The 16,969-nt window shown below is 38.3% G+C and overlaps 1 protein-coding gene and 1 pseudogene across 1 annotated transcript; one reads left to right on the forward strand and one right to left on the reverse strand.

Annotated features, from left to right (window-relative positions):
• Positions 1 to 420: 420 nt before the first annotated feature.
• Positions 421 to 5,527, forward strand: LOC122071997 (pyrophosphate-energized vacuolar membrane proton pump-like). The gene is given in 9 exon segments (XM_042636495.1): positions 421 to 803; positions 2,284 to 2,858; positions 2,954 to 3,333; positions 3,447 to 3,533; positions 3,620 to 3,666; positions 3,669 to 3,949; positions 4,094 to 4,504; positions 4,642 to 4,701; positions 4,812 to 5,527. Coding segments are annotated over 9 exon segments (2,295 nt in total). The 5' UTR covers positions 421 to 556; the 3' UTR covers positions 5,019 to 5,527.
• Positions 5,528 to 9,194: 3,667 nt separating this feature from the next.
• On the reverse strand, positions 9,195 to 13,161 carry LOC122071933 (annotated as a pseudogene).
• Between the last annotated feature and the right edge of the window lie 3,808 nt (positions 13,162 to 16,969).

The raw sequence follows: 16,969 nt of genomic DNA on the forward strand, positions 1-16,969 counted from the left end.
CATGTACTTAACTATGTATTACAATTTGGGTATCAAGTATAATGAGAATATTTACAGGTAAATTAAGCCTTCCGTTGAACTGATGAACACTTTCTTAGTTGTGTGTATGCTGTGGTTGGATACTGTATCAGATGATCCTGGTAGGTTTGGATTAACCGGTGTTAACCCGGTCACCAGTCTGGTTCTGTGTGAACGGGGTGTGACAATAGAGGCCATAAATCTCATGTACATTACAATCTCAGGATTGGGTTTGATAGTGATAATGATGAACGGTGGAGATTCGTTAATCAAGGGTCCCAAGGCTTCAGGGAGCACAATCTTCAGTTGTTCTAGTGTTGCATTAAATCAGACAAGTGTGAAAATTATGCCGGCTGGACTTGGTTGTCCCTCTATTTCTTCCTGTGGCTGGTGTCTTCATTTATATATAAACCCACATAGAGAGTGAGAGCAAACGTGCAAACCCTTAGTGGTTTCTGCTTCTTTCGTCTTTCTCTCCGGCCGATTTCGGACGGGGAATTGCGGTTTTGTTGAGGCATTTTCGGTAGTATAATCGACGATGGGACCGGCGATTCTTTCAGATCTCGCGACGGTGATCATAATACCTGTTTGTGCAGTCATCGGGATTGCGTTCTCTCTGGTTCAATGGTTTTTCGTCTCTCAAGTAAAGCTTACACCTGAAAGACAGACTTCATCGAACAACAGTAAGAATGGTTACAACGATTACCTTATCGAGGAAGAGGAAGGTCTCAATGATCACAACATTGTTCTTAAATGCGCCGAAATACAGAATGCCATTTCTGAAGGTGAGGTTTTTAGCCTTAGATGTCGAGTATCTCTTACTGGTTTTTATGCTTCTCTTTGGGTAGATCTTCTGTTGTTCTCTTTATTATTCGTTATATTATCCCTCGTTATGTATATACTTATTGTTTATATCTCTTTTTCTTCTTCTTTTTTGAGGTGCTTTTACTGTTGAAAACTTCGATGCATCTTGTCATCCCTCACTCGTTCTATCTGTTGTACCCTATTTTCTTCTTGTTTCAGAATGTAGTTTTTGTTTAGGAGCTTATTATATTAGGGTGCGAACTACGGTTTAGGGCTTGTATACAAAAAATACATTGAAGAATTTTGTTGCTGCTGCTGAAGATTTAAATTTAAGGGTTTATATATATATATATATATATAATCTTTTATTTTTATTTTTAATGTATATGTAAGATCTGTGGAAAAATGGCTTTTCTTTTGGTCCCCTTTTTATTTTCATGAGAAATGACGAGAGTACATGTAGTTTAGCTTCTTATGAATCCAATATTGTCGTGTTTCAATTCTTATGTCTGGACTCTAGGTTGGAAGTTGTTATTGGGCTTGTTTGACAAGTTAAGTTAGTGTGTCACTGTCTTATATATGCTAGTGGTTTTTCTCTTTTGTCACAGTGATTCTCTCTTAGCTTATGGAGTTGTTTCTTGTTCAATTGCTAGTCTAGAGGACTTTTAAGCACCATTTTGAAAATATTTTTCTTTTTGACTCATTGAAGACCATGGATATGGTTTTGCTAGTAGAAGATAGTGGTCAGTTTTATTAAAAGATTTGCTCTTCATTCTGTTTCGTGCTTGTTTTGGTGAGACTAAAGAGAGCACTTATTTTGTTTTGCCATTACTGATTTAGCTGTAGAATATTTCACCCTTTGGGCTTATTTATTTTATGGAGGAAAGAACCCTGCATGCTTGGGTGTGTCTACGCCTAGACACAGCGGGTGCTGATGACCGTGCTGCCCCATGCTGAAGATGCTTGTACGCACCCTCCCATTGGGCATGCTGACGTGTACCTGCGCCAGTGGGGGCAGTGTTTTCTTGCCCTTATTTTATTTATTGATTTATTTTTTGGGTGGGGGTCTTGTGAACTGATAAGGTATGTTGCACTTACAGTCAATTATCATGGTACCTCTGATAACTGAATAGGCCTTGGTTTGTTGCTAACCTGTGAGTTATCCTCCAGGTTGGTTTCCCAGGGATCATACCCTGAGGTAAAATAAGGTATGGTGCCGTGCCATGCAGAGCAATTTTTATTTTTGGATCCTGAGAACTCATGTGATGGCATGTATTTTCTCTGAATAAATTGTTCTAATTTGGGGCATCTCTCTCCCTGGTTTTTATGTTGGGTTCTTAATCATTTTGGATTTTCTATGTTAATTTTTGTTTAGTATATAAATCCGTTTTTTGACATTATCCAAATCTATGCTGAAATTTAGATTTCTCTAATGTCAAACATGTTCATGAAATGTTACAGGGGCTACTTCTTTCCTTTTCACTGAATATCAGTATGTTGGTGTATTCATGGTTGCCTTTGCAATTCTTATCTTCCTCTTCCTCGGTTCTGTGGATGGATTCAGTACCAAAAGTCGACCTTGCACATACAGTACTGAAAATCTCTGCAAGCCTGCTCTTGCCACTGCTATCTCTAGTACTGTATCCTTTATCCTTGGTGCTATCACTTCGGTTGTGTCTGGCTTCCTTGGAATGAAAATTGCTACCTATGCAAATGCCAGAACAACCCTAGAAGCAAGGAAGGGTGTTGGGAAGGCTTTCATCACTGCATTCAGATCTGGTGCAGTCATGGGTTTTCTCCTGGCTGCCAATGGTCTTTTGGTACTCTACATTGCAATGAACCTCTTCAAGCTGTACTATGGAGATGACTGGGAAGGACTTTTTGAGGCTATCACTGGCTATGGTCTTGGTGGGTCTTCCATGGCCCTCTTTGGAAGAGTTGGTGGAGGAATCTACACAAAGGCAGCTGATGTTGGTGCTGATCTTGTTGGCAAGGTTGAGAGGAACATTCCTGAGGATGACCCAAGAAACCCAGCTGTAAGTCATCTCCCAATTTTTGTTAATCATTTTTGCTTACTTGATACTCTGCTTCTCTGGTATGTCTCTCATTTGTTATTTCTATATGCTTTCAGGTCATTGCTGACAATGTTGGTGATAATGTTGGTGATATTGCTGGGATGGGATCTGATCTTTTTGGCTCATATGCTGAGTCCTCTTGTGCTGCACTTGTTGTTGCTTCGATCTCCTCTTTTGGGATCAACCATGACTGGACCGCTATGTGTTATCCATTGCTCGTTAGTTCCATTGGTATTGTAGTGTGCTTGACCACCACCCTCTTTGCAACTGATTTCTTTGAAATCAAGGCTGTCAAAGAAATTGAGCCTGCATTGAAGAAGCAACTCATTATCTCGACTATTCTGATGACTATTGGAGTTGCACTTGTTAGTTGGCTCGCGCTTCCATCATCCTTCACTATCTTTAATTTTGGAACTCAGAAGGTTGTGAAGAACTGGTATGCATCATAACTTATCCTGCTCATTTGTTTGTTGTGTGATTAAATGAGGTGTTCGTAGTACTGCTTGAAATGGTTTACTATTGGAGATAATGACATTGATTTGTGTTCAGGCAATTATTCCTGTGTGTTGCTGTTGGTCTATGGGCTGGACTCATTATTGGGTTTGTAACGGAGTATTACACCAGCAATGCATATAGGTCTGTAGTTATATGGATTTCCATCTCTCCAATACTATTTTAAGTAGTTTCTGTTGTTACACTAATGTCTAATAATGTTTTTGCAGCCCTGTTCAAGATGTGGCAGATGCCTGCAAAACTGGAGCTGCTACTAATGTATCTTTGGGCTTGCTTTGGGATACAAATCTGTCATCATTCCCATTTTTGCCATTTCAATCTGTATATATGTAGGTTTCAGCTTTGCTGCCATGTATGGTATTGCAGTGGCTGCTCTAGGAATGCTGGGCACCATTGCCACTGGATTGGCCATTGATGCTTATGGCCCAATCAGTGACAATGCTGGAGGTATTGCTGAGATGGCCGGCATGAGTCACAGGATCCGAGAGAGAACTGATGCTCTTGATGCTGCTGGGAACACCACTGCTGCTATTGGGAAGGTAGTATAATTTGATTCTGCCTTTATCCATATCACTGTCTGCTGTTATTTAATTTTAGCCTCTTTTTTTTTTTCATTTTTTGGGGTGGGGGTGGGGGTTTAATTGTATTTCATTATTGGTGTTTCATTTTCAATCTGTTCTCAGGGCTTTGCTATTGGGTCAGCTGCCCTGGTGTCCCTGGCACTCTTTGGTGCATTTGTGAGCCGTGCATCTATCACAACCGTAGATGTGCTATCCCCAAAGGTCTTCATTGGGTTGATTGTTGGAGCAATGCTCCCGTACTGGTTCTCAGCCATGACTATGAAGAGTGTGGGAAGTGCAGCCTTGAAGATGGTTGAGGAGGTGCGCAGACAGTTCAACACCATCCCAGGTTTGATGGAGGGCCTTGCCAAGCCTGATTATGCTACCTGTGTGAAGATCTCTACAGATGCCTCCATCAAAGAAATGATCCCACCGGGTGCCTTGGTCATGTTGACACCCCTCATTGTTGGCACAATATTCGGTGTGGAGACTCTTTCAGGTATCTTGGCCGGTTCTCTTGTTTCCGGTGTGCAGGTAATCCTTCAAGTACTTGTTTTTGTTTCCTGCACTTTTTTCATTTGATACAATCTGTGGTCTGTTATGGTGTCGAAAAAAAAAAAAAAAAAAGGGGTCTGTAATGGTGTTTCATTTTTTGTCCTTTTGTAAATTAGATTGCAATCTCTGCATCCAACACCGGAGGTGCATGGGACAACGCCAAGAAATACATAGAGGTAAAAATATCTTAGATGATACTCCCTCTACTCGAACTTTTGTGAGATAAGCATGTTATTTCTTGTTAATTTATTATCTCTTTTATTCATGGGGTTGCTGGTGTTGGCAGGCTGGTGCTTCGAAGCATGCTAGGACCCTTGGTCCTAAGGGATCTGATCCACACAAGGCAGCTGTTATTGGTGACACCATTGGTGACCCACTTAAGGACACATCTGGCCCATCACTAAACATACTTATCAAGCTCATGGCTGTGGAGTCGCTTGTGTTTGCTCCATTCTTCGCCAAGCATGGTGGCATCATTTTCAAAATCTTTTAAGAGATGACATGAGTAACTTCTGAATGGGGGTTTTCTGAGTTTTACTGGTCACCACTAATCATCCTTCCGTTCTCCTTTTCCCACCCTCCGTTTCCCTCCCCTCACCCCCCCTTAACCCCGCTTTTTTCTTCTTTCAAATATACGAGTGCCTTCGATCCTTGTCTTTTTTTATCCTCTTCACTGTTCTTAGGAGGAACTTATATGTTGATTCTGTAGTTGGTAGTGGTTACTATTTTTTTTTTAGCACCATACCGGCTAAGCGGCTTTGAGTAGGGGGATGCGTTCCTCTGTTTTTGGCTGATGGTGATGATGATGATGATGATGATGATGATGATGATTCTCTTTATGAAGAGGGTAGTGCGGTTCAATTATACTTATGTTTCATATTTTTATCAGGCGTCGAAAATTCCATGTAACATCGTTGTTTCCTTTGTGAAAATAGAGAGCAATTTGCAAAATTGTATTCTTGGCTTTCCAGTTGCAAAAAATGTGTTTGGTGCCTTTTTCTATGATTCTATTTTTCTAAGCTGTGCTTTTTTCTATTCTCCTCTGGTGTCAGATTCTGTCGCGATAAAAGAAATAATCTGTTGCAGGATGTTCGTCTGCGTGGGGTGCTATGGACTTTTTATTTATATTTTTAATTGATTGATAGAATGGGGTGCTATTGACTGCATGATTCTGTTGATGGGTCAGCCGACCAGTGTTGTGTCCCTCAAGCTTCGTTGCAGACCCTGTACTTTGTATTTGTTTCTATGGGAGCTAAACTTTTGAGACCTTAGGGGTGCCATGCTTGGATTCACATGCTCTCCAGCCCGGGGTTGCGGGGGATGTCACAGTGAGGCCTCTCGGGCCAGGTGGTCCATGCGTAGAAAGTACGCTTATGTTTCCACTCCCTAATCAAAGCTTATGGTCTGCGTCAAAGTCCATAAAGAGATGGGCATAACGGCGGCCTACTTTGTCCATGGCGCTGCTCAAGAATAATGGCCCACCAGATAGAGCTGAAAAGAGCGGGCCTGGACACTTGGGCTGGAGAGGATCAAAGGCTGATTTATATGTTTTATGGTGAAAAGTGAAAACCATGACTTCTTTATAGCAATAAAATGATTAATCTCCGTTTGGTTGGAATGAGACCTCAAAAAAACGAGAAGTGAAATTTTCATACTTTAAAAAGAAATGTTTATAATCATTACTTCATATGATTGTATAAATTATTAATTTTTTAACCATATTTAGTAAATATATATTTTACATGTAATTTTTATTACATATTATAGTAAAGGGTTTTGAATGCAAATAAAGTGAAATTTTATAACCAAATATAGAATGATTTGAAATTACTCTAATGTCACATGGGTAATGATTACATATATTTTATTTTTAAGTATGAGAATTTCATTTTACTTCCCTTTAATTCCCTTTGCAATCAAACATAGCCTAAATGAAAGTATATTTTCTTCTCCTCGAAACAATTTTCCTCTCGTAGGGTTGGAGATTTCATTGCCCTTATGCCCACACACAAGGGTGTGTACCCTTGGATAGGGCACGGTGGTTATTACACACGTGACATGGGTTTTTCATTGACAGAAATTTTTGTCTCACATTAAACATAAGGGAGAAAGAACCTGACCAGTCTAGTGTTGTCTACGCTCAGCCATCGGTGGACATGAAAAGACCATGTTGCGTCCCTCACTTCATGCGTAGAAGATACTCTCACGTGCCCTCCCTTTGGCCCTTGTCAACACCAAACTTGCATGTTTTTTTCTCCCTAATTATAAATAACTTGACTAATAGAAGGACTGTTTAGCATAAGCAAAGTTGAAGGTTGCCTTTCAACCCCGTAAGAAAAGTGATAGAATATTTTATAGGATCGATATAATGGATCAATGAACATATATAACAATATAATACTGAATCTAATTAACAATTATCCGGATCCATTTCGTATTGTAGAAGATTCCACAAGCTTTAGTTTTTTTTTCTTGTTCGATCTTCTTCTCTAAAACTTCCTCCCCTTGTTAGTCTTGTTTGTTCTCTTTTCTATGTAAGTTATCAATTAGTTGTAACTAATAGGTGTTGTTTCCCTTATATAGCTGGGTAGTAAGGACCAATCCTGAAATAGAGTAGAAGTGGGACCCTCCCATAATAGGACTCAATTGTAGATTGGCCCACTGGACTTTACAAATCAAGGTGGTCAATTGAAAAATTGATTTCCCAATTATAAATGAGTAATGCTAGGTTTCCTATCAATCCAAAACTCATGTGGAGTCTTTGATTAGAACTGTTTACTTGGTACTTTATTCAAGATATATACTGTCATCTGTAATGCATCTCCCCACAGAAAATATGGTAAAATAGAGTTACTTACCATACTTCTCACCATGTCCATAAGTGTACAATTTCAGGCAACGTTGGAGGTGCGAAAGCTGATGATTTGAGCCAAGGCTTGCTTACTAAGAGAGGCGACCAACAGGGGATAATCTGATCTTAATATCTTCATGAAGTATAAGCAAGGTTAATAGTAGAGGTGGCGGTGGTAGAAGAGGTAGAGGATGGAAGTGACTGGGGTGGGCAAGGAAAAGACCCATCTACAAATCATAGAGTTCATGTGCATGAAGGAGGGGGCTAGGAACTGGGATTTCTAGAGACTATAGTTTGAACGATCAAGTTTGATAGGTAAGATTTGGACAATATTGGTGGAAGGGGTAATGATAGCAGAAGAGGATGTGATTATGGTTTGGACATAGGATTTGAATGATTCCATCCTTATCCAATAATTTAGTTCGAACAGAGTCAATAGCTATTACATATAGGACTACCATCTATGACCTAATCAATAACTTATCGTAGAAGTAGTTGATAGGTGTGCTTGATGGAGTTCGGTAGAAGTTATATTATTAGCGGGTAATAGGAGTTATAAAAGTTACTGTTAGTGGGTGAAAGCAGAAGTTGTAAGAGGAGTTATAGGGTGGAGTAGTGGGGGTGAGGATATAAAGAAAACACAAGGAAGGGGGTTGTAAGTCATAAGCATTATCACATCCTATGTAACAAGAATGAGTATGTAATACAAAGGGGAAATTGGAAAAATATTAACAACGCTCAATAATTGAGTAGAGCGGGCAACCTCCTAATTAGGCTAGACACAATGGCTTCATCTGTAAAGTCAAATATATCTTATATTTATCTCTTGTATTTTCTTAATTTTTGTTATTAATAGTAATTATCTCTATGTCACTTATTTAGTCTCTTGTACCTCCTTATTATCTTTCATCTATATTGTGTGTACATTACATCTGGTAAAGTCAAACCAAGGAGTTCCTTAATGTGCTTCACCTTCTATGAAGAGAATATATATGATATTCGGTTGATGGATTTCTTCTTCATGATGGCTTGGACACATTGCTGGATTTCTTATCATGATGGCATGGACACATTGGCTTTTGATTGTCCTTGAGGACAAGGACAAATTTAAGGAAGATGGAATGATAGGTGTGCTTGATGGAGTTAGGGAGAAGTTGTATTATAAGTAGGTAATAGACGTTACAAAAGTTATTATTAGTAGGTTAAAGAGAAGTTGTAGGAGTTTTTATAGAGTGGAGTAGTAGAGTGAGGATACAAGGAAAACATGGGGAAGGGGGTTGTAAATTATAACCATTATCATATCCAAAATAGTAGGAATTAATATGTAATAGAAAAGAGAACTTGGAAAAGGATTAACACGTTAGCGGTTGAGTAGAGGCATGGCTTCGTCCCTAAAGCCACACCTATCATATCTTTATCCTATTTTATCTATTTTATTTTATTTTTGGTAGCAATTATTTCTGTCACTTATTTGATCTCTTATACCTCCCACTTATCTCTCCCCTACATTGTGTATATGTAAAGTAGCTTTGAAGAATATCTCATACCTTTTTTCTTAGATGGATACACTATAGAAGGGGGAAGGGAGAAGATAACAGTCAAGAGAATCCAACTCGAGACCTCCTGATGAATGTGGGCTTTGTGCACCCCATACTCACCAACTGCAATATGCATTTGTTTTTATAGAATTAAAAATGGTAGATTTGGGATAAATATCTCACATTATTCTTCACCATTACATTTTTAGCTTATATGGCTAACTGTTGATTGTCAGTGCTTGAACTGGTTATCGTTTCCTTGATCACTGAACATGGATGCTAGACTTGCCAACTTATTTTTATTTTGTAACAGTGAGCATTTGATCCTTTTAAACCTGATACAGGATAAAGGAAATTAAGTTGACAACGAGCACTGAAATTAAAAACATAGAAGAACCGGAATGAGGTTTATGAAATTAAGCTTTGTCCCAATCAAATCCTCTCTTTCCTTGCCAGTAGCACCAATGGAATTCTTCATAGTCTTTCACCTTCACCCTTCTGAATAACCTGGGCATAACCTCATCGATCAACGCATCTGCTGGTTCGATCTCTGTCACATTTTCTGATGCGTAGAACATAGCCAAAGAGATTCTCTCTTTCAGAAATTGTTAACACCCTATGAATTGGGCTCTTAAATATCCCATTACTCATTATCTGCAAGAATCAGTTCCAAATTTTCCATAAATATCTCGAGCACATGCATGAAGTTTGTAAGAGAAACAAAAGGCAAGTGATCTTGTTGATGTATCAACCTGGAAATTTCCTTGCTGAAATAATAAATGAAGGCTGCCTCCCAAGCTGAATGCGGACAATATTTACAGGAAAGAAAAGGGACAGGAAAATATACCTCTGTTTGATCTCCTACATTGATGAGCAGAGCATAAGGGACGATGGGAACTTTGACCCATTGGCCATCTTTTAGGACTTGCAGTCCTTCCACTTCTGGGTCTTGCAAGACTATGGTGATTAAGCCTCCATCAGTATGGGGTTTGATCCCATAAACCAGATCGGGCCTCGAACAAGGAGTGTAGTAGTGAAACCTAGCATAAGTCCTATCCTGATCTCCAAGCTGGTTCACAAAGTAATTCTCTTCTAGTCCCAACACCCTTGCCATCGCCTTGATAATGTCCTGGACTAGCAAACTTCTCTTCATGCTATATTCATGCAAGATTTCTCTGCAACCCTCATAATTTAAGAATGGTGTTAGTACGAGGCTTATAAGCTGTATCCTTTCTTCAATCATTAACTTCTCATTGTATCTATTAATATGAGATGAGCTAGAAAAAGCACCTGAAGTGAACAGGATTGTCAGGCCAAAATTGGAGATTCCTCTGGTTTTCTAGTCGGACTTGTCACACCCTGCCCTCTATATGGCACAGGTATGAGGCACTGGAGTTTCCAATCCAGTCAGCCAACCAACACCCAGGATCCGGATGCAGGTAATAACCAAACCTACAACTAACTCACTATAAAATCAGAGTATATGTAAAATTTCATAAAGATCATAATTTACATGTGGTGATCAGCTATAATGATAACTTTATAATATTACAGGCCCATTAATAATTCTCCCACAGGTTACAATAAATTACATAATACTACTTACATTTTAATTTACACTATAATACACAAAGTATCAAAAGTCCTTGTCTATAATCACTCCTTGATATTTTATTCATCTCCGATGAATCACCTGTTCACTTTTGCTTCAACTTCAATACCTAAGGAGTAAGGGTGGAGGGTGAGCACGGGTATGCTCAGTGAGAGGTGGGGGCATACAAGCACACAAGCATAAAGAAATTATAAATAATAAATAATTCAAGCATTTCATTTCATGTCTACAACCACATAAGCATACAAGAATCATAATCATAAATAATCTCAACATACTATATCACATGTCTACATCACCAACCAATTCAACATTCAGCATCTCAAATTACATATCATCAACTCACTTATCACACCACATTTTCAATTCTTAACAATCAACTCATAATGTAGCATCCACATGGTTCTTTTAATAATATAATTCCATCCTAATTACTAAGTCTCATCCTATGGGTTAAGTGCTATAAGCAATGTAGGTGGCATTCTCTACCCTATATGTTGGACTTCAAGAATACAAGCTCGTTGTAAGCAGGAGCTAGTCAGTCCCGGTCAGAGCCTTGGTCTCCTGGCTAACCCCTAAATATTAATCCCGACACCATGGTCTCGGTCAGCGCCTCGGTCCCCCATGTGTCCGATAGCCATGCATATGCTACACCATACCATGCTGTGCCCTCTCAGGATACAGTACATCATATCTGGGCGTAGTAGTCCTACACGACATACCACCGAGTAGGATTAACCAATACCTGACCCCCTATTGGCAAGGGGTTATAGCACTGGGGTTGTGTGCCTAATTATATGCAAACTACATGCAAGAGTCATCCAATATGTATTTGTGACCATAGCTGTAAGACTGACCTCTGAGCTTAAGGTACCGGAAACGCACCTTGGCCACACTGTGTCATAGACCGTCAATATTACATCCACTTTCACAAACACACAGACAAGTGATTCTAGTAGTAAGACTGACCTCTAAGCCCATGGTACCGAAAACACACCTTGGCCAAACTATGCCACAGACCATCAATATTACAACCATCACCACACACAACACACATCTGTGATCCCAGATGTAAGATTGACTCTAAGCCCACGGTACTAGAAATGCACGTCGGCCACACCGTGCCACAGACCGTCAATATTACACCCAACACCACACATCAAATCATACTATGCATCCACAAATAACAATTTCATTCATTTTAATAGAACATGCATCAAACCAAATTTCATATACTTCCATTCAAAGCACTAAACACTGCCACAATGTACTCAACAAAGAGATAAGGAATTATAAGCAAACATATCAAGCATAACTGTATACAACAACATCAAATTCCACAAGGAGTAAGAATTACAACAACATAACATGCATAGCAAAGCATACGAATTACAACAAAACACACAAAACACACAAAACACAGAAAACCCCTCACCTGAGATTTCATGTCTGAAATCCTTCACCAATGTCCTAGCCTTGCATATCCTCAACAAATTTGATTATAAGATTCCTAATCAACATGGTTGACCCTACAAATTCCTAACTTTTGTCCAACCCCTTGGATATGCTAAGATGGATTTTACCCCCCAAAATTACTTGCATTAGTATAATAGGGGTAATTTGTTCATTTCCCTCTTATACTTTCTCACCCTTCTTTGCTACCCGTTTCTTCACTTTGACCAAGTCAAAATTCGTGTTTATAACTTGTTCTTAGTATTTAAATTATTTGGAACACTTCTGGTTAGGTTTGACCCAATTACAAATCAAAGAACTCAAGAATTCCATTCTGTCAGGCTTTTACAGGCAGACCAGTCGACCTGGAACTCTCCAGCCAGTCAGACTGGTAGAATAGATTTTTCTGCAGTTCTGCAGGCCAATCTTGATGACAAAATTAGGTTAGCCAATTCTACTTCTAAAAACATGTTTACACTACTTAATTGCATCAATAAAACTATTCTCCCTAATCAATTAAGTTTCCATGCTTCCTATCAACTTCAAAAACCCTATCTAATTCCATATTTTGCTTCTGAGAGAAGAAAATTGGGCATTTTCTATTCCAAGTGAAATTAACACTATGCAAACCAATTTCCCACCTTGCATGAGTGTTTCCCACCTTCGATTTCATGTTAATTTATTTAAATTGGAAAAAGCCCCATGAGTTTGGGTCACTTGAGACAATCCTTAGCCAAATCGATTTCCAATTGGATCCAAAATTTGGAGATTCAAATGTGAATAGCTATTTTAACCTTCACAGACAATTTCCCACTTTGAATTTAACCTTTACCTTGTTCCTATACTAGCCGATTGTTACCCTAACTACATTTACAAGTATGAGTTCAGATTTCTCACCTTAAATTACATCTTCTTGGTACATGCATGCAGTTGATCAACAGTCTTTTACACAAATCTTCAGCTGGATCAAGACCAAGGCAGCTTTTACTTCTTGTAGAGAGTACTAGATGCTTGCATGCATCATCAGCAGCATCCATGGCTGCAAGGCAGCAACCGTTGGAGCAGCAGGCAGCAAGAAGGACTACTGCACTCTTCACTTTCTTCGTCTTTCTCTTCTTTCTCCTTCCTTTCCTTCTTCTTCTCTTTCTTTCCCTTCCTTTTTCGTTTCGGTTCACAGCAATGAGAGGATAGAAATAACTCTCTTTCTCCTCCTATTTATAGGCTAAATGTGTTAGGGTCTGTTTGGCTGTTCAATTTTACAAAAATCTTATTTTCCTTCCTAATTATTTAAAATTTAATAACTTACAACAGAAAATGTATTGTGATATGATCCCATCTGCATAATTACTTCCAAACACTTCCCTACTCATGGTAAAAAGTGGGTGGAAAACCCCTTTCAATTGGTGGGGCCCACAGAGAAAAATCCCCAATTCTGGGCATTCTGTCCCTAGGGCAGGTAGGCATGTCCGACATAACCTTCTCTAGCTAGTTCTGTCCAATTTACCCCTTTGCTGTCCAACTTTTGCCCAAGTTTTACCCACCATGTGGGACCCTTTTTACCATTATGGACACTCCCCAGCCCCTTCAAAACCTTCATTTAGATCCCCAATTCATTTTCTCTCACCTACTACATTAATTTATAATATCTTTCCACCAAATACCCTTCTTCATAAAGTTCCATCTCTAGATTTGGGGGTTATGAAATCAGGGTGTTACAGTTTCCCCCCCTCCTTACAAAAATTTTGTCCTCGAAATTCGCAAGGTAACTAGTCTCCAAATACAATTGATATTTTCTAACTCATTTTCATTGTCAACATTCGTTCATATCTGTATAACCCTATCAAAATCAAATTACCTTTATTAAATTTTATGATTTGTCATATTCCATCTCATATTTTCTATCGACTTCTGCAATTATCCTTATACTTTTCTTCTCTCTCTAGATCATTTCTCAAAATGATAAATCTTGTATTTTTCACAATTTCTCAGTTCCAAAGTCCCCAGTGACCTCAATGAGTGGATGATTTACTTTTTCTATCATTTCTGATTTTTGTATATGTATATGTTTATAAGTTGACCCATTAACCCTTATCCTTCAATATCTGCTAATTCAAGTTATAGTTGTAATAAATTTGACCACCATTATTTATATCATCATCTATCAATTCCTTCAAAAGAAATTTATTATATTTTATTCCCAGTCATTTCTCCAATTTTGACATTGGGTGATATGTGATGAGCACATTTATGTGTGAAATCTAGGGTAGTAAAACATGCATTTTACATATTTAGAATGGAGCTACCTTGGGTTTTACTCTCTTTTTGCAGGTTTTATATTTTCAAGGCATTAAGGACTATCGGGCGCTATATCTTCAATTTTACACGTAAAGATGTTCTATTTCTTTTCATGGTTACGAAGAGGACGAAATTCTGAGCAAGATGGACGTGTTCAATTAAAAGTACACATTCGTTTGGTCACCCGTACAAATGATTATTCTTTTCGGGCCAGAAAAAAAATAATGGATCAGAACTGAACTGAGATGCAGAATCAGCCGTTTGCAATTGTCCCAGAGGTACAAGGAATACTCCAAATTCCAACAAGGATCGATGGACCACATCCTTAAGTGATTAAAGATTTGTTTTTGGTAACAACAACTACCTAACGTAGTTGGTGAGCTATGGTGTACAGAATTCCCTTGCTCACCAAGAGGTCTCAAGTTCGAATCTTATGGTTGTTTTTTTTTAGAGAATTTTGTTGAAGATTTTCTGCTTTTCATTCACTTAAAGCACTAAGGGCATGGAGGGGATTTCCACATCAAATTAGAAGCAAGCAAAATCATGGAAGGGTTCCTGCGCAAGAAGAGAAGAAAAAAAAAGGAAAAAAAAAAGAAGAGGAGAAATAAAGATTGTCCAAATCTTCTCTCTCCTCCACATCATCACCCACCAAAAGATTGTCCAAATCACATAAAGCAAGAAGAAAATCGTCCCTTGGAGGGAGAAAAAGAAGAAAAATAAATTAGAAAAAAAAAAGGAAAGAAAATAAGCAAACAAATTATAGGAAATTTCTCAAAGTTTATTTCTCTCTTCTCTCTCCTCCACGTTAGCACTTTTGGTCTCAAAAGATCTCACAATCAATTGTGGGTTTCTCTCTTTTAGAAAAGAGAAAATTGTTACCCTACCTCCCCATTTCCTATAAATACAACTCATGTAAGAGGAGGGAGACAATTCATTCTTCTTCTAGTTTTTTTTAGTTGCTCTCTCTTTCTCTTGCTCTCTCTTTAGTTTTAGTTCTTCTTTATCTTTTCTTCAATCACTTTTGTAATAGTTTTTTTTTATTTCAATTAATGCAAGCACTCTTTTATTTTTATTCAGCCCTTTTATGTTTATGATTTATGCAATTGAGTTGTAATTTTTTAAGTTATAGTTCTAGGCTTAGATCTAGGTGACAAGATCACGAGCCGTGGAGCAATTTATTTTCAAGTTCAAGCATTGATTCAAGTAAGTAGGCTCCTTCAGTAGTCTTCTCTCCCCCCTCTCATTCCCTCTTCTGACTACCCTTTCTTTCTTAATTTAGGATTTTTATTTTCAGTCGTTACATTATTGCTATCCCTCTCCCCCAAGGTTCATGGCTAGTGTATGTGTTGGATTTGCCCCTCCTAGCCATAGAACCATCAATTTATTGCTTTTATTTTAATTGTCTCCCTTTCGCTAAAGCCAAGTAGAGTAACCCTTGTAAGAGTGACTTTCTGGTCAAGTAGGGAAGCTCATATTATGATGCATCCCTCGGGCTAAGTAGAGAAACCTACTTGTGAGTCTCTCTTTAGCTTTATCCCCTTTCTTTTACTTTATTTTTATTTCAGCATTTTTTTCCTTTATTTATTTATTTATTTATTTTTAATTGTGTGGGTTGTTTATTTTCAGTTATTTATTTATTTAATTTTAATTGCGTGGCTTACGTCTTTAAATTCTTAGATGATGAATGGTTAGGACGTTATTTTAGATACATATGTTTAGGACGGTAATTAGAATTAGATCACAACTATTAATCGGTTCACTTTCACATTATTAAAAGAGATAAAAAAATAAAGTGGCTGCTCTCCCTGTGTTCGACCCTTAGCTACACTGATCCGTACGCTTGCGGTTACATTTTAAATCAAAAACAAGTTTTTGGCACCATTGCCGGGGAGACAGTTCCATGTTATTTTTCGCTTTCTTTTGGTAAATCGGAGTGTTTTTTTTGCTTTGTTTTATTTTTCCTTTTCTTTTATTGAATTCTTGAGAAGAACAACTTACAATTTTAGTTGTATCGGTGGAGGTCGCCATGCCTCACAGTATGATAAAGACAGGTTTCGCCCTGTAGCAGTACCTCAGGAATTGACCTGAGCAACCCCGGATCCTTGCCGGTAAGCTCCCGAAAAGCTAAAAAAAAAAGGTTTTTGCTATTAATTCTTTTGTGCTTGTCTTACTTTAGTTGTGGATAGTTTTTTGTTGCATGAGTGTTAAGTGGGTACGTAATACTAAGAATCAGTTAGAAAGAAGAGATCCAACAAGTAGTGACCCAATACGTTTGCTCTCTTTAAAACCCTACGTTTGCTCTCTTTAAAACCCTTCAATATGGGAGACCAACAACAAAACCCTTCACCTAAATCTCTGAAAGATAGGTTCTACCCTGCTAGAATAGCCCAACCTTCCTGCATAGTTCTACCACAAGCCCAGGGCGATAATTTTGAACTCAAATCTCAATACATCACTATGTTGCCCCACTTTCATGGGTTGACCTCTGAAGATGCATACCTATTTCTAAGGGAATTTGAAGAGGTATGTGTTCTAATTAAGATCCAACAGCTTTCTGATGATGCTTTTAAGCTTAGGTTTATCACTTTTGCATTGAAAGACCAAGCTAAGAAGTGGTTGTATGGGTTACCCACAAATTCTATAACCTCATGGGAACAGTTCACAGTTGTCTTCCTTAAGAAGTTTTTCCCAACTCC

The sequence above is a fragment of the Macadamia integrifolia genome, chromosome 2 (assembly GCF_013358625.1).
Source record: "Macadamia integrifolia cultivar HAES 741 chromosome 2, SCU_Mint_v3, whole genome shotgun sequence".
Lineage (NCBI taxonomy): Eukaryota > Viridiplantae > Streptophyta > Magnoliopsida > Proteales > Proteaceae > Macadamia > Macadamia integrifolia.